This window comes from Nyctereutes procyonoides, unplaced genomic scaffold, assembly GCF_905146905.1.
Source record: "Nyctereutes procyonoides isolate TBG_1078 unplaced genomic scaffold, NYPRO_anot_genome, whole genome shotgun sequence".
NCBI classification, from domain to species: domain Eukaryota; kingdom Metazoa; phylum Chordata; class Mammalia; order Carnivora; family Canidae; genus Nyctereutes; species Nyctereutes procyonoides.
The window spans coordinates 26393243-26418305 of record NW_026575052.1 but is presented as its reverse complement, the minus strand read 5'-3'; the positions used below and the strand labels follow the sequence as shown (position 1 = coordinate 26418305).

The window sequence follows — 25063 nt, the reverse complement described above, 5'->3', positions numbered from 1 at the left end:
TGAGTGTCAGATACCTAGTTAATTTTCAGCTTTTCAATTATAGGCACCTAAAACTTAAGCCTTCCTCAGCTTTTACTGTACACAATTTTGTATTGCCAACTAAATTTTTTTTTTTAAGATTTTATTTATTCACAAGAGACAGAGAGAAAAGCAGGCTCCATGCAGGAAGCCGGATATGGGACTTGATCCCAGGACCCTCAGATTGTGCCCTGGGCCGAAGACAGGCACTCAATTGCTGAGCCACCCAGGCGTCCCATCCAACTAAATATTTTTAAATAGCCATTAGGATTTCTTCTTTGGCTCATAAATTAGAAACATTTTTTAAAGTTTCCAAACATACTGAGGTAATTTAACTGTATCTCATAGGTTCTAAGGTTCTGGCCCCTTCTCCCCCCACATTTTAATGCTTTATAATAGCTGTGTCTTAAGAGTCTGTGATACATTTGTCTTTTGTTGTTGAATTCTACTTTAATTACATTGTGGTTTATATGTACTAATTTTGAAATTCCTTTAGATTCCCTTTATGACTTATTCCTGAGGTTATTTTTTTGTGAATGGTCCAAGTGAGCTTGAGGAGAATCCGTGTTTTGTAATTGTTCTGAGTTCTATGTAGGTACAACCAAACAAGCTTTTAATTGTATTGTTTAAATCTTCTGTGTCTCTACATACTTGTCTGCATGCTCTGTCAGTACTGGAGTATTTTGAAATCTCTCATTTTAGTGATGTTTTCTTGAATTTTCTTAAGAATTCTGTTGAATATATATTTGAAGCTCTTTAATTAGAAGCATACCTGTTTTTTTTATTTTATTTATGATAGTCACAGAGAGAGAGAGAGAGAGAGGCAGAGACACAGGCAGAGGGAGAAGCAGGCTCCATGCACCGGGAGCCCGATGTGGGATTCGATCCCGGGTCTCCAGGATCGCGCCCTGGGCCAAAGGCAGGTGCCAAACCACTGCGCCACCCAGGGATCCCAGAAGCATACCTGTTTAGAATTGTGATATCTTCATAGTGAATTAAACTTTTTTTCATTATAAACTAATCTACTTAGGTCTTGTAATATTTTTTGGTCTTTTTTTTTTTTTTTTTAGATTTTTATTTATTTATTCTTGAGAGACAGAGAGAGAGGCAGAGACACAGGCAGAGGGTAAAGCAGGCTCCCTGCAGGGAGCCTGATGCAGAACACAATCCCAGAACCCTGGGATCAGAACCTGAGCCAAAGGCAGACACTTAACCACTGAGCCACTATTCTTGGTCTTAAAGTCTACTCTGTAGTTAGCTCAGCGTTTTTTGGTTAGTATTTGCCTCAGTAACTCTTCTGCTTTTCTTCTCCTTTCAGTCTTCCTGGGTCTTAAGTTTTTTGTTTTTGTTTTACTTCTGTTAAATTTTTTGGCATGTCTTATAAATAGCTGAAAAAATATATATATATAATTTTTTTTTTATTGAAGTTCGATTTGCCAACATATAGTATAACACCCAGTGCTCATCCCGTCAAGTGCCCGCCTCAGTGCCTGTCACCCAGTCACCCTTGAATAGCTGATTTAAAATTTAGGATGTTAATCTCTTTTTATAGGTAGGCTTAGATTTTTTTTTAAAGGGTTTTTTATATAGTTTCTGTTATCTTAATGTTATTTGTCTTTTTAAAAATATTTTTTCTTGATGAGCACTTGGTGTTATACTCTATGTTAGCAAATTGATTTTAAATTAAAAAATTATTTTTCTTTGTATTTTTAAAAATTAAAATATTAAAATCTTTTGTTCAGTTATTTTCCTTCTACTAGTTTGGATTCATATATTCTGTTCTTGATGACTAACCTTGCAACTTGCCAGAAGTACTTAAGAAAACCTAAAGTTAAATAGGCATCTTACTTCCATACAAAATTATACATGGACCTTAGAACTTTTAGCTATAATCACCTCTTCCTTACATGCTACTATGGCTCAGGACTTTAGTATGGTCATGTTTAATACACAAATTAGATTGTATTTGCTTGTTTCTTTGTTCACTAACCCTTTTGTGATTATGGCCTTCTGAGAAAAGTTTTTTCTTTGTTGAAGTATCTTCTTTTTTTTTTTTTTAAAGATATTATTTATTTATTTATGAGAGAGAGAGAGAATGAGAGAGAGAGGCAGAGGGAGAAGCAGGCTCCCTGCAGGGAGCCCAATGTGGAACTCGATCCCGGGACTCCAGAATCACACCCTGGGCCAAAGGCAGGCGCTAAACCGCTGAGCCACCAGGGATCCCTTTTTATGTTTTTCTTGACTACCCTAAATATTAGCAGTAATGGTGGAGCTGGAGGTATTATTATTATGCCTTTTCTAAGCTACACAGCAAGCGAAGTACATTCTTAGTCTTTCAGTGAAGGTCTTTTGAGTGACTTTCAGAATTTTTTTTTTTTAAGATTTTATTTATTTATTCATGAGAGACACAGAGAGAGAGAGGCAGAAAGCAAAGACACAGGCAGAGGGAGAAGCAGGCTCCATGCAGGGAACCCGACGTGAGACTCGATCCCGGGACTCCAGAATCACGCCCTGGGCCAAAGGCAGGCTCCAAGCCGCTGAGCCATCCAGGGATCCCCAACTTTCAGAATTTCCAGCATGTCACTAAGAGGAGGAGTTCATGTTTAAGAACTTAACTGAATTTTTGTCATGTATGAATGTGTCCGTATATTCCTGAAATCCATCTGTGATCCTAACTAAGATGAATGATAAGGACAACAAAGAATCTGAAGTTTAGGTGTTGCTTGAAGATAGAATGCTTCACTCCTTGAATTGACCAGGGGTTTAAGTTGTCTTTATAACAATAATATAGTTGAAAGGAGATCAAGAACCTGAAATGAAGACTTTTTATTTCAGACTACCCCAGTTCTTTGAGGCTACCTAAGACCCATATGAATGGTTATTGGCGCTCCTGATTCCCAAAGTTTTAATCCCTGAGATTGGAAGTAGCTCAAATTACCATATTTTTTGTTAACAGTTCAGAGAGTGGCAACAGTGTGAAAAGACTGAAATCGGACCCTGACCCAGATGACAAGAGTCAAGGTAGGTGGCAGCTTCCATTTCACTATTCATAATACACATGAACCATATAGTACAGGGCTGGACTGCATTGTATCTATGAAGGAATGCATGGATCTCTAAGCAAGCCTGTTTCTACCAGGCAGGACTTATAACCAAGAGTATGTCAGCTGCCTTACCAACCAGTATGTTAGAAACCAGTGGAATTTGATAAATGACAATTGTGATCTCCCAGAAGTACTTACAAAGCCAAAGCCCTGCTCACAAAGGGTTTTTCTCTGTCTCCCCCAAATGTCAAGTTTCTTGATTTCACCTGGATGGCAACCAGTGAGAGGTAGAATGCCTGGCTCTTGCTGATGGTTGGATTGGATTGAGGCTAGAAGCCTAATATAGTCTCCAGAAGTACACTTTCTTTGGTGAATACTTGTATGCAATCAAATCTGGCACTGTGGGGATCCCTGGGTGGCTCAGTGGTTTGACGCCTGCCTTCGGCTCAGGGTGTGATCCTGGAGACCTGGGATCGAGTCCCACATCAGGCTCCCTGCATGGAGCCTGCTTCTCCCTCTGCCTGTGTCTCTGCCTCTCTCTCTCTCTCTGTGTCTCTCATGAATAAATAAATAAAATCTTAAAAAAAATCTGGCACTGTGTTAAGTGGCACAAAGTTTTAAGTGAAAGTGAGTGTTCTGAGGGCTGATTCAGGGATGAGAAATTCAAGAGTGTTTTTAGTTCTATCCCTGACTCTGTGGGATTGAGACTCTGTGCTAAACTCAATGGGTCATCTATAAAAGAGGGCTTACATTTATTTCTCTTTCAAAAAACAGTGGATATTTTAAAATAATGTATCTGGCAACTAACTGGAATTTAAATAAAAACTTTTTTTTTAAGATTTTATTTATTTATTCATGAGAGACACAGAAAGAAAAAGAGGCAGACACACAGAGGGAGAAGCAGGCTCCATGCAGGGAGCCCAATACAGGACTGGATCTCGGGTCACCAGGATCACGCCCTGGGCTGCAGGCAGGCGCTAAACCGCTGAGCCTCCCGGGCTGCCCTAAATAAAAACTTTTAAAAATGAAAAGTAATATATCTGCTGAGCATCGGTAATGGTAGCTATTGCTAATAACTTTTTGCTCTTAGAGTTTATTTTTTTAAGAGAGGGAGATGGGGTGAGAAGGGGAGAGGGAGAGAGACAATATTAAAAAGAGAAGCAGAGAGACAGGCTGGGTGTGGAGCCCATTGTAGAGGGAGCTGAACCTGAGCTGAAATCAGGAGTCAAAGGCTTAACCAAGTGAGCCATGCAGGCACCCCCTAGAATTTACTTTTAAAAAGAACATTGAGTGAAGAGTCCCCCTTCTACATATATATCCTCTTCCATCCAGTTCTCCTTTCCAGAGGGAAACAGTATTATACATTTCTTTTTTTTTTTTTTTGTATTATACATTTCTTAGGTATATATTCAGAGTTACTGTATGTATGCATAAGCAATTATATTCTTTTAAAATTAAGAAATGTTTTATTATAGGTAGCTTAAAACATAGCTGGATGTTGAGATAGGATGATGAACCCCATCATGTAGCTTCAGTAATTTTTAACACCTATCCAGTCTCATTTATGTCTATTCAGCTGTAGTGTTTTGAGGCAAATACCAGACGTTATATTGTTTTGTCAGTAATTCTTCTATATGTATCCCTAAAAATAAGGGTTCTTTGTTTTTTTTAACGTGATTACAATAACATCACACCTAAAATAATTACAGTAATTTCTAAATATTATTGGATAGCAAATTAGTATTCTTTTTCCCCAATTTTCTCATATTTTTTTTTCTTGAAAATTAAAAAAAAAAAAATCAGAATCCAAGCAAGGATCAGACATACATTGTATTTGGCCTATATGGCTTTTACAAAAATATTGATATATAATTCACATACCATAAAAAGTCATTGTTTTTAAAGGACACAATACAGTGGTTTTTAGTATGTTCACAGGAATGTGTATTCATCACCACTATTTAATTCCAAAACGTTTTTATCACCCCAGAAAGAGGCCCCATGTCCCTTAACAGTGACTGCTCATTCTTCCCTCTTCCTAGCTACTGGCAACCACTTATCTACTTTTCTCTATGGATTTGCCTTTTCTGGACATTTCATATAAATGAAATCATGCAGTATGTGGCATTTTGTTTCTAGCTTTTCACTTTACAATGATAGTGAAAATATCCATGTTATAGTATGCATCCACACTTTTTACAGCTGATTACTATTCCATTGTGTGGTATGCTGCATTTTGTTTTGTCCAGTAATCAGTTGATGGGCATTTGGGTTGTTCACAATTTTTGGCTATTCTGAATGATGCTGCTATGAACATTCATGTATAAGTTTTTATGTGAACACTATTTTCAGTTCTCTTAGGTAAATACCTAGGAATGGAATTTCTAGGTCATATGGTAACTGTGTTTTTATGGTTGACTTTTTGAGGAACTGCCGAATTGTTTTTCCAAGCAGCTGCACCATTTCTACATTCTATTAGCAGTATATGAAGGTTCCAGTTTCTTTAAATCCTTATCAACAGTTGGTATTATCTTTTTTTATTCTGTTCATCTTTGTGAGTATGAAATGTTATCTCATTTCCCTAATGACTAATGATGAGAGCACCATGTACTTATTGGTCATTTGTATATCTTCTTTGGAGAAATATTTACTCAAATCCTGAGCCTATTTTTAAGTTGGGTTACTTGTCTTTTTATTGTTGAGTTGTCAGTGTTACAAATACTGCTGGTTGTATTTTCATTTTCTTGATAGAGTCCTTTGGAGCACAAAAAATTTAAATTTTGAGGACATCTAATTTATTTTTTCTTTGGTTTGCTTGTGCTTTAGGTGTCCTATCTAAGAAACCATTGCCTAATCCATGGTCATGAAAACTTACATGTTTTCTTAGTTTTATGGTTTTAGCTCTTACATTTTGGTCTTTCATCCTTTTCTTTCTTTTTAAAGATTTTATTTATTTATTCATGAGAGACGAGAGAGAGAGAGAGAGAGAGAGAGAGAGGCAGAGACATAGGCAGAGGGAGAAACAGGCTCCATTCAGGGAGCCTGACATGGGACTCGATCCTGGGTCTCCAGGATCACGCCCTGAGCTAAAGGCGGCACTAAACTGTTGAGCCACCGGGTCTGCCCTGATCCATTTTAAAAAAATTATTTATGTATTCATGAGAGACACAGAGGCAGAGATTTGTGCAGAGGGAGAAGCAGGCTCTCTATGGGGAGCCTGATGTGAGACTTGATCCCAGGACCCTGGCATCATGATGTGAGCCAAAGGCTCAACTACTGAGCCACCCAGGTGCCCTGTGATCCATTTTGAGTTATTTTTTGTATATGATTTGAAGTAGGGATTCATTTTCATTCTGTATGTATATCCAGTTGACCCAGCAACATTTGTTGAAAAGACTATTTTTTCCAAACTGAACTTTCATGGCACTTTTGCTGAAAATCAGTTGGCCAACATGTATGGGTTTGCTTATTTATTTATTTTAAATATTTTATTCATTTATTTGAGACAGAGAATGAGAGTACACTTGAGGAGGAGGAGGGTTAGAGGGAGAGGGAGAAGCAGACTTCCTGCTGAGCAGAGAGCCTGATGTGGGGTTCAATCCCAGGATCCTGAGATCATGACCTGAGCAGAAGCCAAACGCTTAACCAACTGAAGCCACCCAGGTGCCCAAAGGGTTTATTTAAACTAGACTTCCCTTTTCTCTTCCGTTGATCTATGTTTTCTGTCCTTATGCCCTTACAACACAGTCTTCTTGATTACTATAGTCTTGTAGCAAGTTCTGAAATTGGGAAGTATGAGTCCTCCCAACTTTGTTCTCTTTCAGGGTCATTTTGGTTATTCGAGGTCTCTTGCATTTCCATATGAATTTTGGAATCAACTTGTCACTTTCAATAAAAAAGGCAGTTGGGATTTTGATGGAGATTATTTGAATCTGGTGATCAATCTGGGAATATTGCTATCATATGACATCTTTACAATGGGCTATCATGTCTCATTTGACCTATAAGAAGTTCTTCCTTTTTATTTTATATATTTTTAAAGATTTTATTGATTTTTTTCATGAGAGACACAGAGAGAGAGAGACAGAGAGAGAGAGAGAGAGAGAGGAGAGAGAGAGAGGCAGAGACATAGGCTGAAAGAGAAGCAGCCAGCTCCCTGCAGGGAGCCTTATGTGGAACTCAATTCTAGGACTCCAGGATCACAACCTGAGCCAAAGACAGTTGCTCAACCCCTGAGCCACCAAGGTTTCCTTATGTTCTATTTTTTAAAAAATTTATTTATTTTAGAGAAAGAGATTATGAGAAAGAGCTCTCATGCAAGTTAGGGTAGGGGCAGAGGGGGAGAGAAAGAATCTCAAGCAGACTCCCCATTAAGCCTAGAGCCCAATGCAGGGATCGATATCATGACCCTGAGATCATGTCCTGAGCCAGAATTAGGAGTTGAATGCTTAACTGAACCACCAGGTACCCCTATCCTATTTTTTATGATGAATATTTAGATTGTTTCCATTTTTTCTCTGTTATGGTATTTAACTTTGTGCATCATTTGTCACTTTCATGATATATTAAGTTAAATACTTCAAAGAATTACTAGGGCAGAGAGGATATACATTTGTAATTTAGATAAATATTGCCGTGGGACACCTGGGTGGCCCGGGATTGAGTCCCACATCAGGCTTCCTGCATGGAGCCTGCTTCTCTCTCTGCCTATGTCTCTGCCTCTCTCTCTGTCTCTCTCTGTTTCTCTCTCTCTCTCATGAATAAATAAAATCTTAAAAAAAAAAAGCCACTGGGACTCCTGGGTGGCTCAGCGGTTGAGCATCTGCCTTTGGCTAGGGTTGTGATCCTGGGGTCAGGCTCTTTGCAAGGAGCCTGCTTCTCCCTCTGTCTATGTGTCTGCCTCTCTCTCTGTGTCTCTCGTGAATAGATGAATAAAATCTTAAAAAAAAAAAAGATAAATATTGCAAAATTACCCTGAAAAGAAGTTATCCCAGTTTATATTCTTATAGGAGCTCCATGTCACTGATGTCTTTTTAATGTATAGAAAACTTTTAAACTGGCTGCTTAAGTAGGATTAAGTGGATATTGTGTTTGTGTACACATACATATATAAAATTTATAGAAATCTTAAATATACTTCAACTAGTTAGCCAGTAGCCCTGTATCTGGTACTCAGTTCCTTGTAGGAATTACTCGCATCAGTCAGTAGAAAGGAAAACTTGTGTGTGTGTTTTTTAAAACTATCTCAGGCAGACACCATGTTTCAGAGACACCTTTTAAAATCTTTGTCATCCCCCTCCATTCTCACAGCAGCATTCTTACAGCTGGACATGAAATATCCTCTTTTGCTGGAAGCTAAGGCCCCACAGGAAGAATATCTCCTGAAAGCTTGCTTGAGAGTCTTGTCCTTGGCAGTAGAAAGCTTTGCCCCTTTAGTCCTCCCAGAAGATACTTCTGTGACCCTAGTAGAGATTCAGACTTCCCCCACTGGAAGCTCAGACTTCAGCTCCAAGCAGAGCCAGTGAATGAATGCACAGTTGGTCCCATTGACTCTCAAGTCACGCATCTGTTTGAATCCCAAGAACATTTTCTATTAGTAATTTTCGGTATTAATTTGGTATGACAGCGTGGTCCTGCAAATGCAGAAGTTGGCAGGAAACTTCACCAAATGGGTGAGATCAGAGGGCACCATTTTGTTCTCTTTGGACAGTGTAACTATTTTTGGAATGAAATTTGTCAGAATTGCAGTCTCTTTTCTTTCTTGAAACCTAGATTATTGGGAGATTTGGTCTTTTGGCTTAAACTCTGCTGATGCCACCGTGGTCCAGATTCTTTGGTTTTGTTTCATTTCTTTCTTTCCTTTTTTTTTTTTTTTTAAGATTTATTTATTCATTTAAGGGGGGGAGAGGCAGAGGAGAGAGAAACTCTCAAGTAGACTTCCTGCTAAACGTAGAGCCCAATGCAGGGCTTGATCTCATGACCTGATTATGACCTGAGCTGGAATCTAGATTGTTCAGGAGGGTCCTTGAAATACTTAATAAAATGACATCTCATTGAACAGCTTCACATAAATTACTTTTCTGAGTGACTGATTCATACCCTTATAAGATACCAGGCTTTTTTTTTTTTTTTTAACAACCAAATATTTCTAATAGAATACTGAAAGTGTCACTATTTATGTGAAAATAATCAATGAATGTTCAAGTAATGAATGGTATACGGTTTGATGTTTTGTCCTTAGTTTTCACCACTACCACCCCTAAATTTAGCTATTTGTAATGAAATTTGGTAAAATGTCTTTAACACATTGTGAATACTGATCTGCTCTGTGCGAGGCCTCATGTTGAATGCCCAGGGGACAGAGAGGTGAAAAAAGAGCCCTTGCCCTCAAGAGGCTTACAGTTAGAGAATAAGACAAGCAGTCCTCATCATTAGACTGTCCATTCTTTTACAGCCTTCCTGGCTGTAACACAGGGATACCCTTGGGATTAGAGAATGTGACACTATTCCTCTCTAATTTAAGTAGATGATGATGCTCTTTGAACTTTTGCTTTGCTTTTCTAAAAAAGTATCTGAGGTAGTATATGCACACAATAGGAAATTCAAAACAGAAAAAAGAAATGGGGATCCCTGGGTGGCGCAGTGGTTTAGCGCCTGCCTTTGGCCCAGGGCGCGATCCTGGAGATCCAGGATCGAATCCCACGTCGGGCTTCCGGTGCATGGAGCCTGCTTCTCCCTCTGCCTGTGTCTCTGCCTCTCTCTCTCTGTGTGTGACTATCATAAATAAAAAAAAAAAAAAGAAATGGAGTAAAAAGTTAAGTCTCCTCTGTTCCCCAGCCACTCAACTGACCTCCCCAAGGCAATTGTATATATTGACTCAGTTGTTATCATGCATGTCTTTGGGCATGCCCCCTCCCCACAGACCGTAGCTTACACATACCCTTGGAGCATAGTATCTTTTCTTTCATGGAGCATAGTATCTTGGAGATCATTCCATACCAGAACACAGAGGCTTTACTCTTCTTTATGGTTGAATAGATCCCCTCTTAACCTTTTGGTTGCTGCTATCACAGTGCTACAGGGAATGTTCTCATATGTACCCTATTTAAGTTTGAAGGATGTGGCCAAACTGCCCTGCATTTCCTCAGCGACGTATGAAGATGCATGTTCTCCATACGTTACCTCCTTATAGATTGTTTATTCTCCCAAGTTTATGCTTTTTTCAAATGCTGAAATTTTTTTTTGAGATTTTATTTATTTATGAGAGACAGAGAGAAAGAGAGAGACAGAGGCAGACAGAACAGCGGGAGAAACAGGCTCCCTGCAGGGAGCCCGATGCGGGACTTGATCCCGGGACTCCAGGATCACACCCTGGGCTGAAGGCAGGTGCTAAACTGCCGAGCCACCCATGGATCCCCTCGGTGTCCCAATTTTTTTGATTCCTATTTGGTTTAACATTTTTTACTCTAACTGGCCTTTAACCTTGACCTAGTCATTTGGCTTCCCTCCACAGTAAAATGGAGGTTACCTACACATCAGGTTGTCATAGTGATTGAGGCTGGAAACATTTGGAGGCAATGAGAAAGGTGGAGTAGGGGCCTTAATTTTTCCTTTCACCATCAAGTCCCCACATTCCCTAGATTGAGACTTTTCCCATCACTGAGGTACTGCAGTGGCTCTGGGTTTCCCGGGACAGAAAGAACCCTAGCCACTTGGTCACATTCTGCACCATCTTAAAATGTTCTCTGAGAGTGGCTTCAGTTTTTGCAATGGTAAAAAGGCATGGAGCCATCTGATGTGGATGCCAGTAGTGTTGCCTGCATACGGTGGTCAGGCCTTCACTGTAAAGCGCCGGGTGAAGTGCGTGAAGTGCCTGGTGCATGGAAAGTACGCTGCCAGCTCTGGGAAAGGTGGTGAAATCACAGCCCTTCCTCCTGTCTTGCAGAAGCCCCGTCCTGCGTGTCTCTTGGCAGCACATCCCTGAGTGCCCCTTCCATCCACTGCCCGTCCGCTGCAGTCTGCATCGGCATCCTCCCAGGCTTGGGCGCCTACTCCGGGAGCAGTGACTCTGAGTCGAGCTCAGACAGTGAAGGCACTATCAACGCCACTGGCAAGATTGTCTCCTCCATCTTCCGAACCAACACCTTCCTCGAGGCCCCCTAGCTCCTGTGTCCTTCAGAGCTCCTGCCCAAGAGTAGACCGGATGGTTCGTTCTGCCTCCGGGTATTACCTCCCTCGGAACTCCTTTGCCCGCTTCCTGTGCACACCATGACGTTTTTAACCTTATCTAAAAGTGTGCCAGAATCTACCTGTGGCCCAACTTGTGTTTGGTTTCTTTCTAGATGTCCAAACCTGTCCTGCCGCCTCCTTCCTCACTGCTGCAGTGGGGGCCCGGGCTCAGGAGAAATTCCACTGAAAATGCCCTGGGAACACAGGCACCCCCTGGTGTGCCAAGTGTTTGGATTGTGTTGCTTCTTGTTTTCTTATTTTTTTTCTCTTGCCCGACAGCACAGAGAAGCAAGGGCAGTTATTGGACAGGTATCATTTAAACTTTCTATTCTAGCTGAACACACCATGTGGTTGTACTGCATTGTGGAGCATGTCAGGGGGTGGGGGGAGGAGGGGCCCAGGTGATGAACTGGTGCGCTCCCTTGGAACTAACCAATTCTTGACGTTGTGTGATTAAGTAAAGATTATAAACTACATCTGCCGGGGGTGTCACTTAACGTTTGTCACTCATTGTGAAGTTTTTCTTTATTCTTCCTTCTCCTTCTCCTCCCCGCATTCAACGCCACCTAAGACCCTAAACCTTAGGGAGACAAACATAGATCTTATTTCATCATGGCCAGAAAGCAGAAGTGCTGGTAGGGATATAGACAAGATGACCTATTTCTAGTAGCATCTGGAATCCTGAGTGCCAACCATTGGGACACATCTGCATTATCTGACTCGACTCTGCTGTGTCGAGGCCCCTCTCCATTTGGTATGTTTATAGTTGGGGCTTCTAACTGTGGGAGCCCTTTCTGGCCCAAAGGTGCTGCCCTGTCCTTTCCTCCCCCTTCTCCTCTTCCTTCCCACACAGGGCAGCTTCAAGGCTGTGAGCAGCCAAGACCTAGAGATACTGCTCCACCTCTGTCTCCTAAAGGGAGGCAGAGGCTCTCCCTTCAGGACAGAGGGAGATGAGGTATGAAGGCCTTACGGATAGAGGGAGGCATGGGCTTTAAAAACAAACAAAAAAATCTGTAGGCTTCTCTGCTTCAGGAGAATGAGTCTGTACAGTTCTCTCTTCCTCTGGGCTCCTACGTCAATTGTTTCTACTTCTTTGGGTGTGAGACAGAGAGAGACACACACAGAATGTGTTGACACTGTAATGCTGGCAGGCAGAGCAGCTACTCATTTTTAATGTGGGCAGAGAGGCCTCTGGATCTCCTCCAACCCACTGCTTTTCCCCTTCCAGTGCAGTGACACTCTGGTGCCCGGTAGCAGATGGTGGCTTCCCTTCACCCATAAGTGATGCCTTGTAAATCCTTCCTTTTTCCAGGGCCACTTATGCTAATTGTTGCTGACTGGCAGCACAGCCGTATCAACTCCATCCTAACAGTACCATTAGGTAAAACTGTGTAGGCACCTTCTGCTTCTCTGCTCCATTGTTCCTGCGATTGTGCTGTCATTCTTACAGCACTTACCAGAGCAACTTCGTATCATTTTGGAGGCAGACTGAGGAGTCAGAGTCACCATCTCTATGTGGTTTGACTTTTAAGCCATCACTATGCCTCATGGCCTCTGTTTTTTTGTTTTTTTTTGTTTTTTTTTTTTTTTTTTTATGATAGTCACAGAGAGATAGAGAGGCAGAGACACAGGCAGAGGGAGAAGCAGGCTCCATGCACTGGGAGCCTGACGTGGGATTCGATCCCGGGTCTCCAGGATCGCGCCCTGGGCCAAAGGCAGGCGCCAAACCGCTGCGCCACCCAGGGATCCCATGGCCTCTGTTTTTGTTGGGAAAAAGGTTATAGGGATTAAAACTGTACATTAACTTGAAAGCTAATCCACCCATCAGGGAACAAGATCTTGCTTTTCCCGTACTGGATCTTGCATTCCCACCTCCCTCCCCATCTACTATAACAGCTAGATTGTATTAAGGTTGAGGCTCCTCAGATGGAGATTTCTAATCTGTGGTGTCACAGGAGAGGCTGAGAGTCATTGGTGATCTTGTCATCATGTTCATTGTTCCTGGTGGTGTAGAGATATGGAGAGGAATGGAGATGGTGTAGAGGTATGGAGAGGAATGGAGACACACGTCCCGTAGAACCGTGACTAGCAGGGCAGGACCTGGTCTCCTTGGTAGAGGAAGCAGCCTTGAAAAGCATCTGATATAGACAGTGTGGTTCAAACCCAAAGAAGGATAGAGGAAAAACAGGGACTGCTTTAATCCATAAAGTGCAGCCCTCGGGCCTTAATAAATTAATTGGGGCTTTAGAACTAGGTAGTAAAGGCTAAAGACAAAGTGTGTATGGGGGAGTTGCTTTAAACTGTTTGCATTGTCCTGAGTGGTAGTATTCGTACAGCTCTTAAACCAGGCAGGGGAGAAAGCCTATTGCCAGTTCTTTCTGGTTATCTATCCTGTGTCCCACTATACCCTCTGAACCACTTCTACTTTTCAGCCCTGTTACCCACTTTGGTGGGGAAAAAGCATAAAATTCAAAATATCCATTTGTCATCATAAAAAGCAGGGGAGGTGATGTGACTGGACCTGGAGAAGTGACTGGCGATCTGCTTTCATATGCCTTCCCTGGTCTCAGGACCAAGGAGGAGAGACAAGCTGGCTTCAGGCTCATGGTTTTTTTTTTTTTTTTTCTATTAAGATTTTATTTATTCATGAGAGACACAGAGAGACAGAGACATAGCTGTAGGAGCCTGATGCAGGACTCAATCCCAGGACCCGGAATCACACCCTGAGCTGAAGGCAGATGCTCAACCACTGAGCCACCCAGGTGTCCCTCAGACCGGAAGTTGGTCCCCCAACTGGGGTGACCTGGGCCAGCTCTTTGCATCCTTGTTCCTTCCACTCTCCACCTTGTTCTTCCCTTCTGGCTACCTCCTTTCTACCCAAGACAAGCTGCTTTTGCCCAAGGCTTCCTTCACTGCTTCTGCTTCTCCCTGGGAACTAAGCATAGTTCCCCCTTCCCTGGATATACTGTAGTGGTTATGAGCTTAGAACCAGACCTTTACTAGCTGGGTCAGTTGGGCAAGGTCCTTAATCTCTCTAGGCCTCCATTTCATCCTTATAAATAGGAATAATGATACCAACTTTCTAGTGAGGGTGAAAGAATCTGGATTAGGTACTTGGTGTGGGATCTGGCACAGAGTGCTCAGTAACAGTAGCCATCCTCAGTAGCCCTGTTAACTGTTGGCTTTCCATTTCTGGGTAGGGTATCCAGAGCTTCCGTTAGTGGTGATTTATGATGGGTCTTCCCATCCTACTGGCATTCCTCAGTTGCAGCTAGAACATTGACACGATGAAGGGTCAGATCTGGTTGTCAGAGCTACAACCACCAGCTTCTGCTGTATGCTTCCCTCTCAGCTAAATGTTAATTGCTTAGGCACACCCAGTTCCTTGGCTCGGGTGTCCTACTCGTGGGTATATGGCTCAGCTGTTGTCTTAAGCCCCTTCCAGAAAAACAAAAAGGAGAGCTCAGTGGCAATGCACCATCATTTGGACCTGAGTCTTGTCTTAATTTTCTGGCGTGCCCAGCCTACTTACGCATAACAGTATGGAATGTAAGTTCTGCTTGGTGGGAGGCTAGAATCTTGGCAACATCCTTGTAGTCACAGGGTGAACACAAGCCAGCTGCACATTCATGCCTTAAAGTGATGCTGGCAAGGGCTGGCATTTTGCTCCCTTACCTGTTGGAGCAATGGTTTAGGGAGAATGGGAGTGTCATAGCAGTGACAGGCAGGACGTGGCCCAGCCTCAGAGCTTCACAGAGAAGGGCAGCAAAACCCAGAGACAGCCATCACCTTGAGCTATTGGCTGGGCCTCACCCTTACTATTTCAGTAATAAGCACATCATTGTGCCTTATGTGGATTTGTTGCATTCACTCATTCGGTACCGAGGGCCTGCTGTGTGTGTGCCTGGCACTGTTCGGGACATTTGTGGATTATTTTTGCAGACTGTGTGTCTTTCATCCTAAAAAAAAAAAAAAAGTCCTGTGAAGCAGCCCTTCTCTACATTTTATAGAGAAAATTGAAATTCATAGTGGTTCAGTGACTTGCCTGAGGTTGCACAGGTAGTTGACAGAACCAGAATTTTAATTAGAGCCTTTCAGTCTGGCTTTCTATGGTTTTAGTAAAACTTTTAAACAAATGCTATTGCCCAGGCCTTGGCAGTAGTGATGCAAAGGTGAAAGGATCTTTTCGATTTCCATGTTCACTTTTCAGCTTGCTATACCCATGTGCCAAGAATCAGCATCACCAAGGCTCCATTTGTTTTTATTGAGTTTTATTTTTTTAAAGGTTTTATTTATTTGACAGCACAAGCAGGGGAAGTGGCAGGGCGATTGAGAGGGAGAGGCAGGGAGTCTGATGCGGGGCTCCATCCCAGGACCCATCCCAAGACCCTGGGATCATGACCTGAGCCAAATGCAGACTCTTAACCAACTAAGCCATTCAGACACCCTTACTGAGATATTGACATTAGTTTCCGGTATATAGTTTATTCAGTATTTGTATGTGTTGCAAAATTGTTCATCCATTTTTCTTGTGATGAGACTTTTAAGATCTATGCTTTTGGCAGCTTTCCTGATATACAGTATAGTATTATTATTAACTATAGTTACCATGCTGTACATTACATGCCAGGACTTATTTTGTTTTTCTTAAGTGGTGATTGGACCTGGTCAGGAGTTTGGGTGCATTCCTTTCCCCTGTGAACTTGAGTCCATTGGGAGAGGGCTTGCTTGACTGATCCACCCAACCTGAGCAGAGAAGGGAGAAGAAACCAGAGATGTTGGGGTCTCCTCCCATAGAGCCTAGAGGTGAGGGCCATGGCCACCACACTTGAAGTAGGTGGTCCATAAGAGTTTGAGCATTTGGGATGGACCCCAGCATAAGGCAGGGACTCGACCATAACATGGCCCCATATGTCCATCTTCCCCAGTTTTACTGGTCTGGCAAATTCCTCCCACGGAGAGGTGTAAGGGAGAGGTCTGCATGAGAAGTGGTCCCCCACAGTCTACCTATCCTGTGAGGGCTAAGGAAGGGATGTAGGGTTGGGACGAGATGGCTGCTCCCCTTTAGAGATCTCTGGTCAATCACAGCTTGACAGATTAGGGGGTATAGCTCAGGAGTAGAGCATTTGACTGCATAACTTGACAGATTATTCCAGGATGGGTGGGGATGAGACATCCAGCTAGACTCACTTGAGCTGCTGAACAGCAAATAAGCAGACTTGTGCTATTGTTTTGACTAACACCCAATCTTACAGGTGGCCGAAGCAAGGTTTAAGCAGAAACTGAAGGAGCCAGATGCACTTGTCCTGGGATTCCATCCAGGTTGCCATCTGGCCCCTGGGCCATTATGTGGTGATCCCCAAAGGTCCTTGGGGAAACGGGGCTCCACGCAGTCCTACAGCCCTCTCCAAAGTGAAGGTACCCCTAAAGAATATTTCAATTGACTTCTGGTGTCCACAGAACCAGCAGGAACATCAGAAGCTCAGGATGAACCTCTCCCTCACTCTCACCAGATACACTGGTTCCTGAGCCTGCCAGGCACCTGGAGGTAGGAACCTGTCTGGTGCATGCCTGGGTCTAGTGGGTCCCAGTGAGAATGACTGTCCTGGGAGTAGGTCAAGGTCATAGACCTCCCAGGCTCAGTGGAGAGAAAGGACAAATTCATTAGCGGCTTGAGTAGACTCCCTTGCAGAGTCAAAGGAAGGTGCTGTGGAAGAAGTATGGGCTGTGGAATGGGGCAGATCTGGATGTAAGTTCTGGCTCTGCCTCTGATGGGTCTGATTTGTTTCTCTGCTTGTTTCCTCATCTTGGAAATGGGCATAGGCAGAGGCTATAGGCTTTTGGAAGGGTTATCAAGATTATGCCTATAAAGCTTGTAATGTGGAGCCAGAAGAAATAGCCCTTAGTAGAACTGTTGGTTGTTACTGGAAGCCTATGGCATGGGGGCTAACAGAAACTCCAAGGGGGGAGGTAGACCAGAGAAAATGTTGTGTTATGTGGAGGAGAGGAGAGAATTGGGAGGACCCTGAGAGTGAACCCTGGTTGGCTTCATGAAGTGGGGCCTGAGCCAGGGTGAGGTATGCTCTAGAAACGAAAAATAGTTGTCAGCAGGGACACAAGCTACCCTTCTTAATGTCCTGTGGGCAAAGAGGTTCTCATACACTGCAGACCACAGGGCATACATATCCCAATGCCTGGGAGGCCTGTGAGAGGAGCAAACGGGTGGCAGCGATGGCTAACCTGTATGTGTACACCTCAGGACAGAGTGTAGAGTAAGAGGAGGAAGGTGGGGTGCCATGCAGTGGCTGGACTGAGGACTCCAGGACTGGTGTAGGCTCTGCAGGGGCTACAGTTGCTGGTGGTGGCTTGGGGAATTTTATCCATCCACAAATACCTATTGAGCATGTGCATTGTGCCAAGTTCTGTGCCCATTTAACAGCTATTATTGTTTGCAGGGAACAAGTGCCCCCAGGTAGAAACGATTGCACCAACTTGCTGGGGGAAAGAGGTTTTTAGGTTTCCTTCCCCAGATCAGTGAGCCCATCAGGTCCCGGCCAAGGAAGGAGCTGACACAGGGACATCTGAAACTGCTTTATTACCCTGAGTATAACAAATAGAACACAGTCACAGTATAAAAAACAGCAGGAAGTAGGTGCAGGCAATGACACAATGTATGCACTGGGGACACGCATCTTTCAGGGTCTGCAGCTAGTTACTTGGAAAAAGCCAGTTAAGATTGTAAAAATTTTCTCTTTAATAACAATAATTCCACTAAAATTATACAAAGTACATTCAATACTTAAGGGTAGGGAGGAAGCCAGTTTGGCCCGGAAGCATCATCAGTCAACTCCAACAAAGGAAGCCCAGCTGGGCTGGGGGAAGTTGGGGGTGGAGGTCTGGTTGTAAAAAATAAAAATGTGGATCGGTTAAAAAAAAGGCCACCCACGAGGAAGCAGGGTGAGCGTGCACGTTCCTGGAGAGGGCGGGAGGCCCAGCCGGCATGCTGCTGCTGGGCACAGGCTGGTGCTCAGGCGGGCTCCGAGTTGGTGGGGGGCAGGTTTTTATGCTTGAAATACTGCACAACTTGTTGAGGCAGTTCCGCCAGCACAGCTTTGGCCAAGGTCTCTTTTGCTGCCTACGGGGCCGAGGGTGAGGTAGAGAGGGAAGAGAGAAGAGTTACTGGAAGAAAGTAGCAAGGGGCACCATGCCCAGACAGCAGTGAGAGAAGGGGTCCCCAAGGGACAAAATCAGGGCTGAGGACCACTGCTGTCTATAATTCATGTCCCTTGTCTCAGCCTGGGGCCTGAAATTCCACTACAAGCAGTGCTTTCCTTTACGTGAAGTTAACTCCTACAATGAGCACTTTGAGAGGCCCAGGAATCACATTTTAGGATGAACTGGTCTGTGGGAGGCTTTTCAGGGAAAGAGACAGTGGAGAGGAGTGGCACAGCCTACTCACCTGGCAGACATTTTCTGAGCACCTTCTCAGCCTGTATAAATGGGCCAGGACTGTCTGGCTCACTGCTGAATGCTCAGCCACAGGCTAGCTGTGGGGAGGTGCTCAGTGTCCTGGGCATGAATGGCAGTGCTGAGGCCTAGCATCTGTCCTCAGGAAGCTAAGGCTCCAGAGGAAGGAGTTGGACCGTCTCAGGCAAACTCAGAGGGCACCGGGCAGAGTTGTGAGCACCAATGGGTATAAAACTAAGTGATAAGTTCTTCCTAGGACTGGCTTGTAGGATCTGAGCCACAGAACCCTAAGAGGCCCCATGGCCAAGGAAGCCAAGGTCTGGAGAGGTCAGGGACTTGCCCAAGGCCATGCAGTAAGCTTCTGGTTAAATAAGAGTTGGGCCCCTGGGTGACAGTACAGGGGTGGCCTTTAAGACTGCTCCCTCTGGGATCCTGGTGGGCCCAGATGCCAGGGCTATGACCTGTGGGCACCCCTGGGGTCACCTGCAGATAGGCGAAGAGCCACCTCCAGGGTCAAGGTGGGACCACCAGTGTCTGCGGATCCTAAGACGGGCCTTGTTTCCTATCTGTGAAGGAGACTGGTTGAGGTGTGACTATCATGAAAGCCTCTCTCACCATTGGGTCTTTGCTCTCAGCAACACGTCCCATGTCCCGCCCCCCCTCCACCACCCCCCCACCCATCTGCCAGTCTGCCTGGAATGCTTTGCCCCACATGGATAACTCCAACTTCTGGTTCAGAACCTCCGTTGGAGGGCAGGGCCTCCATGAAACCCTGTCCTGAAGCCCCAGTCTGGATTGAGCACTACTCCCTGGGTTCCATGAGCTTGCTGAAGCCAGTGCTCACATGGTCGTAGGGCCTCATCTGGGGGCAGGCTCTCAGGCAGCACACAGTCAATGGAGCAGAGTATAGAGGAGCCTCAGGTTAGGCAGACTTTCATCTTTATTAGCTATAGTCACTGGGGTCCCCCAAGCGCCCCCTTCCCAGACCGGGCCCACACTCACATTACGGAACTCTCGGAAGGGCACAAACTGCACAATGTCACGGGCTGCCTCCTCCCCTGTGTGGGAGCGCAGTGTGCGGCTGTCCCCATCTAGGAACTCCATGGCAGCGAAGTCGGCATTGCCTACGCCCACGATGATGATGGACATGGGCAGCTTGGAAGCCTGCACCACGGCGTGGCGCGTCTCCTCCATGTCACTGATGACGCCATCCGTGATGATGAGGAGGATAAAATATTGCTGTGGAGAGGACACAGCCAGGTGCTCTGAAGCCTCTGGTCCCCCTTCCCCTGCCTCCCCCAAAACACCCTGACCCTTGGGAGGAAGGCCACTCCTCTTCCCAGCTGTAACCAAATCCCAGTCCCCTCCCCCTCAGCACCCCACCCTTACAGGCTAAACCCTGGCCTGGTCACAGCCCAAGCACAAACTGCTCTCTTCTCTTCCTCCTGCCCTGGCTGTTAGCTCAGACTCTGCAGCTCAGAGTCCTGAACTCCAGGCCCAGCCCTGTCAGGCACTGTGCTGTGGGACTCTGGGCAACTGACTGAGGTTGTCATGTCTCGGCTTCTGCATCTGCAAGGTGAGAGTTGCTGTACCCCTTAGGACATGCCTGCCTCACGGCAGCTCTCTGTGACCTGGTGGTTAAGTGCATTCCCGGCAGTCAGGCCCACAGCTGGGGAAGGAGGCATGTTCCGGATGACTCGGGGACCAGCCTCCCCTTCTATCCTCCACCCACACACAAATACCTACAACCTGCTCCTTCCCTGTCAGCACAGCGGGCCTCAGATAGCCTGCCGGTCACCAGGCCAGTGCTTCTGGGACTGTAGGATTCTGCTGCCGGTTTAGTGGGCTTGGAGTCACACAGCATTGAGTCACAGTACTAGTTCTGCACAAAGTGTACCCAGGACAGAGTCTCTGTTCGGTTCTAGTCTGCCTTTAAGGCCTATCATTTGCTCACCCTCCTTATTCACAGGTGGGAAGCACAGAGCTTCAGGGGGCCACAGTCTAGCTAGACTTCAGTACCAGACAGTCTGCTGTGTTTATTTTTACCATTACTCTGTATATATGGCAAGTGGTAACTTTTCACTTACAGTGGGCTCTACAGTTTCTTTATCAAATTACTAAAAATACTGAATAATTAGCCTGGGGATGCACAGCCATAGCATAAACTGTGAACGGGGCAGGGTGGGCACATGAGGTTCGGGAAGGCTCAGGGGATGGTCTGGGTGGAGGCCCCCACATTCCAAGCAGGCCGAGGCCTTAGTGTCAACTCAGTTCTGTCCTTAGCACCCTTTGGTTCCCTTTTTGAATGTAGTTTTCCCCATCAGTAAACAGAAAGCCCTACATGGCCCTAATATTGAGGTGTTTGCCTTCTAGTCTGATTTTCTGGGTCTCAAAAGAGGAAAGAGGGCGGGCAGCCGGGTGGCTCAGCGGTTTAGCGCCGCCTTCAGACCAGGGCCTGATCCTGGAGACTCGGGATCGAGTCCCACGTCGGGCTCCCTGCATGGAGCCTGCTTCTCCCTCTGCCTGTGTGTCTGCCTCTCTCTCTCTCTCTCTCTCTCTCTGTCTCTCATGAATAAATAAATAAATAAATCTTAAAATTTAAAAATTAAAAAAAAAAAAAGAGGAAAGAGGGGCCCAAACCAGTCAAGGTCTTGGAGGGCAGAACCAAGCCAGACCTAGGTCAGCACCTGGCCACCTTCTCACCCAGCAAAGCCATTTGCTCCCTGGGGAACATACAGAGGCTATAAGTTCAGCCCCCTATGATGCCCTGCTCTTCTGTTTGTCCCCACACAGCCATGGAAGGAGCAGGTGAGCTGCTTGGAGGCCCAGACCTGCCATCCTAACCCCTCTGCTCCCAGCAGGAGTGGCAGTGTAGCACCTCCTGCACTGTGTTTTTAAGAGACCAAGCCCTCTGTGCTGGGGATACCTGTTGCTATGGAGATGGCAGCCTGGATCCCTGCAGTGGAGGGCAGCAGCTGTCAGCCCCCCTTCCTGTGGTTGGGGGGCCTTATAGGCCTATCTATACCCTTGGCACCCCCACAGCCCACCATCATTCTACCATTCCTTCCAAAAGCAGCTCTCTAACTGCACTTCCATCCCGCCAGAAAGTCCAGGGCAGGATTTCCAGGGCACCTAAGCTGGCAGGGAAGGCACTGAAGGTCCTGGCAAGGAGGAGGGAGAGAATGCCTGTTGTAGTCAACAGGTTCCCCACTTGGGGTGGGATGGCCTCCCCCCCACCCCACCCCCGATGCAGCCCTCTTAGTTCTCTCCTGTGAGTCAGCAACACATCGAGGGGATTGGAGCCTCAGGCCTGGGTCCTCCCAGGCCTTGGAGCCTTCTTCCCAGGGAGGTGGGGGCATACACAGGTCTAGGTTCCTGCAGGACCTCAGGCACCAGCCGACAGGGTGAGAAAGTGTCTCACCACACACTACAATGCATAGACCCTCCTGCTATCCTCACGCTGTGATTCCTGTTTTAGAAATGAGGAAATGGGCTGAGAAGGGATTCAGTGACTTGCTGGGAACCGATAGTCTAAGATTCAAACAAAAGCTTGGCTGACTCCAAAGCTGGGGCTCTTTCCACAGTGTCCTCCCTCTGTTACCCCCCTCTTGTGGCCTGGCCTCTCTCATAATGCACCCTGGTATGCAGGAGCTTTCCACGCCCTCTTGCCTCATTGTCAGCCCGAATGTCTCAGAAGCCCAGAAAGAGCCAGAGCTACAGCACTGGACATTAACCCTCACTCCTGTGCAGTCAGCCACAATACCCGCGACCATGTGCCCGATCTCAGCTTCTGCCCAGCTGGGCTAGCCTTGGCAATGGACATGCAGCTAACAAGTCCTGTACTTCTCGCCCACCCCAGACAGAGCCAAGGTTGTCCAGGAGCCTCTACATTCCACTGCAGCCTCCCTACCCCACAACAGAAATGGGAGGGAGCTATGGACGAGGAGAATGAAGGGCAGAATTGGGCAGGGGGAGGTGGGAAAGGCTCTGTTGTCCCCACAGACAACCCTGGTCTCCCCTGCCCTCAAACTTTCACACCTCCACACCCTTCTTGGTTCCCTTCCTCCTGCCTGGCATACCCTTCCAGCCACAGCTCCAAGACCCATCTGAGCATCTACATCTCTGTCTCAAGCAGGTGGAAGGCCCTTCCCAGCCTCAAGCTCCGCCTCCCCTGCCAGCATTAACCCCTGGGGAGGTCTCCTCTGGATACTCCTCTGCCCCCCCACACCCTGAGTGCTCCTCAAGGCAGCCCCTTGCACCCTCTTCTGCATCTCTCAGGTCTGGCACCCTGTCCCTGCTCCAGAAACACAGCCAGTCACCATCAGGTCCAACCGAAAATTGAAGCACCCAACCCAGCTCAAGGATGGAGTATCTTTTGTCTCTACCCAGAGGTTCTTCAGGCTTCTGGGATGGCAAATAGCTACTTCCCCTAAAGCATTTAGCATGTGATCAGATTTATAAGAAATCAACCACAACAGTCCAAGCAGTCTGGGGAAGCTGCTCCCTGGCTTATTTCTGGAAGTTGGCTGTCAAAGATCCTTGGGGTGGGAAGAAATTCCCAAGGTCCTTTGTCCCAGCTCCCCCTCCACTGGGCACCAGACACCTAGGTAGCCAACTAGGAATGGGCCATGGACAGCGAGACCCAGGGCTTATGGGGCAGAGGGAAGGATGGGGGTCCCCTAGCTCCTTCTCAACCTCCTAATAACCTCAGTGGCTCCCCATGGCCCTCAAGAGAAAAATCCAGGTTCCTCACTGCCTTCCAAGGCCCTGTGGTAGCTGGTCCTCCCCTACCGCACTCATCCCTCTAACATCACCACTTCTTATGTCTTAACACCATGCCTCCTGGTGTTTGCATATGCTGTTCTCTCTTCCTGGAGCACTCCACAGACAGAGAGACAGACACACACACGTGTGCACACACACTTTTTACGTAGCTAACTCTTAAGCATCCTCCACGTCCCAGCCTAGAACACCACTTTCCAAGAAGCCTTCCCTGAGCCCTCTGTATTAGGAGCCACCGTTAGGATACTGGACCTCTGTCCCCACGGGTTCAATTGCCTTGAGTCACAGCTGCTGTTTCCAGGCCAGGCTCCCTCCTAGACTGCAGACCCTGGGAGGGCAGGGGCCGTGCAGCATGGCCTTCCCAGCGCAGCACAGAAATATGCTCCGGAAAGATGGGTTGTGTGCATGAACGGGAGAGTGCAGGCCTGCCTAGAGCGATGCCTCCCGCCACCTGCTCTCCAGTTCCTGTTCGTGGGCGTACATGTGTGTGCAGATGTCTGGGGGTAGGAAAGGTGAAGCCACAACAAGTGCTGCTCCCCGCCACCCCACGTGGCTGTCTAAAAGCAGCAGTTAATCCACAAATTATTTCTCTTTGCCTTGGGTCTCAGTGTGCCCAGTGTCATCCAGAGGCGGCCCTAGAAGATTCAGCCACCCACACTTACCGAGTGCTCCCTGTGTGCCAGGCACCGTGCTGAGCAATTCCCATGCCAAGCTGGTGGAATCCTGTTTCTAGAAGGCAGCTACTGGTCCAGCACCTCTATGGTGCGGGTGAGGAAACAGGTTCAGAGAGCTTCAGCAAACTACCTTGGGTCACATAGCCAGGCAGTGGAGGAGCTGGGGTCTCAATAGGGTTGATGGACCTCGAGCTAGAGGGTGAACCATCAGGCAATGCCACTTTTGGTGCATGGTGAGTAAGGGGTAGAGTAAGCCAGAGGCGGAGGGATCTGTCCGTTCAGACATCAGGGTGAGGGGCTGAGAGACTCCTTCTGGTAGGTGGCCCAAGTCACACGCGAGGGGAGGAGGGGTGCCCCGAGAGGGCTGCCTTCCCAGGTTGGAAGGCCCAGGTCTGGACAATAGTAGCTGGGGCACTGAAAGCACCAAATCCTTGCTTCAAGATCACCAGGGAGCCAACTACAAGTGGCTGGGCCACTGAGAGGATCAGGACTGGGCACAGAAAGGCCAAGTTCCCCGCTCTGGGGAGTCCTCAGCAGTCTCTCCCCAGAACACAAAGCTACCCCTCCTGGCCTTGCCCCAGGCCCAGCCCCCTGCACACCTAGTGGGCACAGGCACCTTCCTCCCCACACCATAGCTCCTGCCCTGTCCTACCCTGGCTCTGCCTGGCAAGGACACTGGCTTCATTCCTGCTACCACACCGTGTTTCTTCCTTTTAAACAAGAATGCAGGCCTTTGTTTCCCATCCCTTTCAAAGCTGGCTCAGGCGGAAAATAGGCAGGGCGGGATAATGGCCTGGCTGATCGACCACAGGCATCCTGATGGTGCAAGTCCGGGGCCTGCCTCTCAAC

The 25063-nt window shown here is 46.4% G+C and overlaps 2 protein-coding genes across 8 annotated transcripts in view; one reads left to right on the top strand and one right to left on the bottom strand.

Moving 5' to 3' along the window:
- PSME3IP1 (proteasome activator subunit 3 interacting protein 1) overlaps positions 1-11767 on the top strand; it is a 33762-nt gene extending 21995 nt beyond the window's left edge. For all 5 annotated transcript variants that reach the window (XM_055332222.1, XM_055332224.1, XM_055332225.1 and 2 more), the window contains 2 exons: positions 2975-3039; positions 11008-11767. In XM_055332222.1, the coding sequence (XP_055188197.1) occupies positions 2975-3039; positions 11008-11225 (283 nt within the window). In that variant the 3' untranslated portion in view covers positions 11226-11767. The remainder of the gene's footprint in view (positions 1-2974; positions 3040-11007) is intronic.
- A 6254-nt stretch (positions 11768-18021) lies between these two features.
- Positions 18022-25063, bottom strand: part of CPNE2 (copine 2) — a 45668-nt gene continuing 38626 nt past the window's right edge. For all 3 annotated transcript variants that reach the window (XR_008665271.1, XM_055331833.1, XM_055331832.1), the window contains 2 exons: positions 19761-19997; positions 18022-18426 (listed from right to left, as the gene is read on the bottom strand). Coding sequence is in view for 2 of the 3 variants with exons in the window: in XM_055331833.1 (XP_055187808.1) it covers positions 18319-18426; positions 19761-19997 (345 nt within the window). In the remaining variant the exon portion in view is untranslated. The remainder of the gene's footprint in view (positions 18427-19760; positions 19998-25063) is intronic.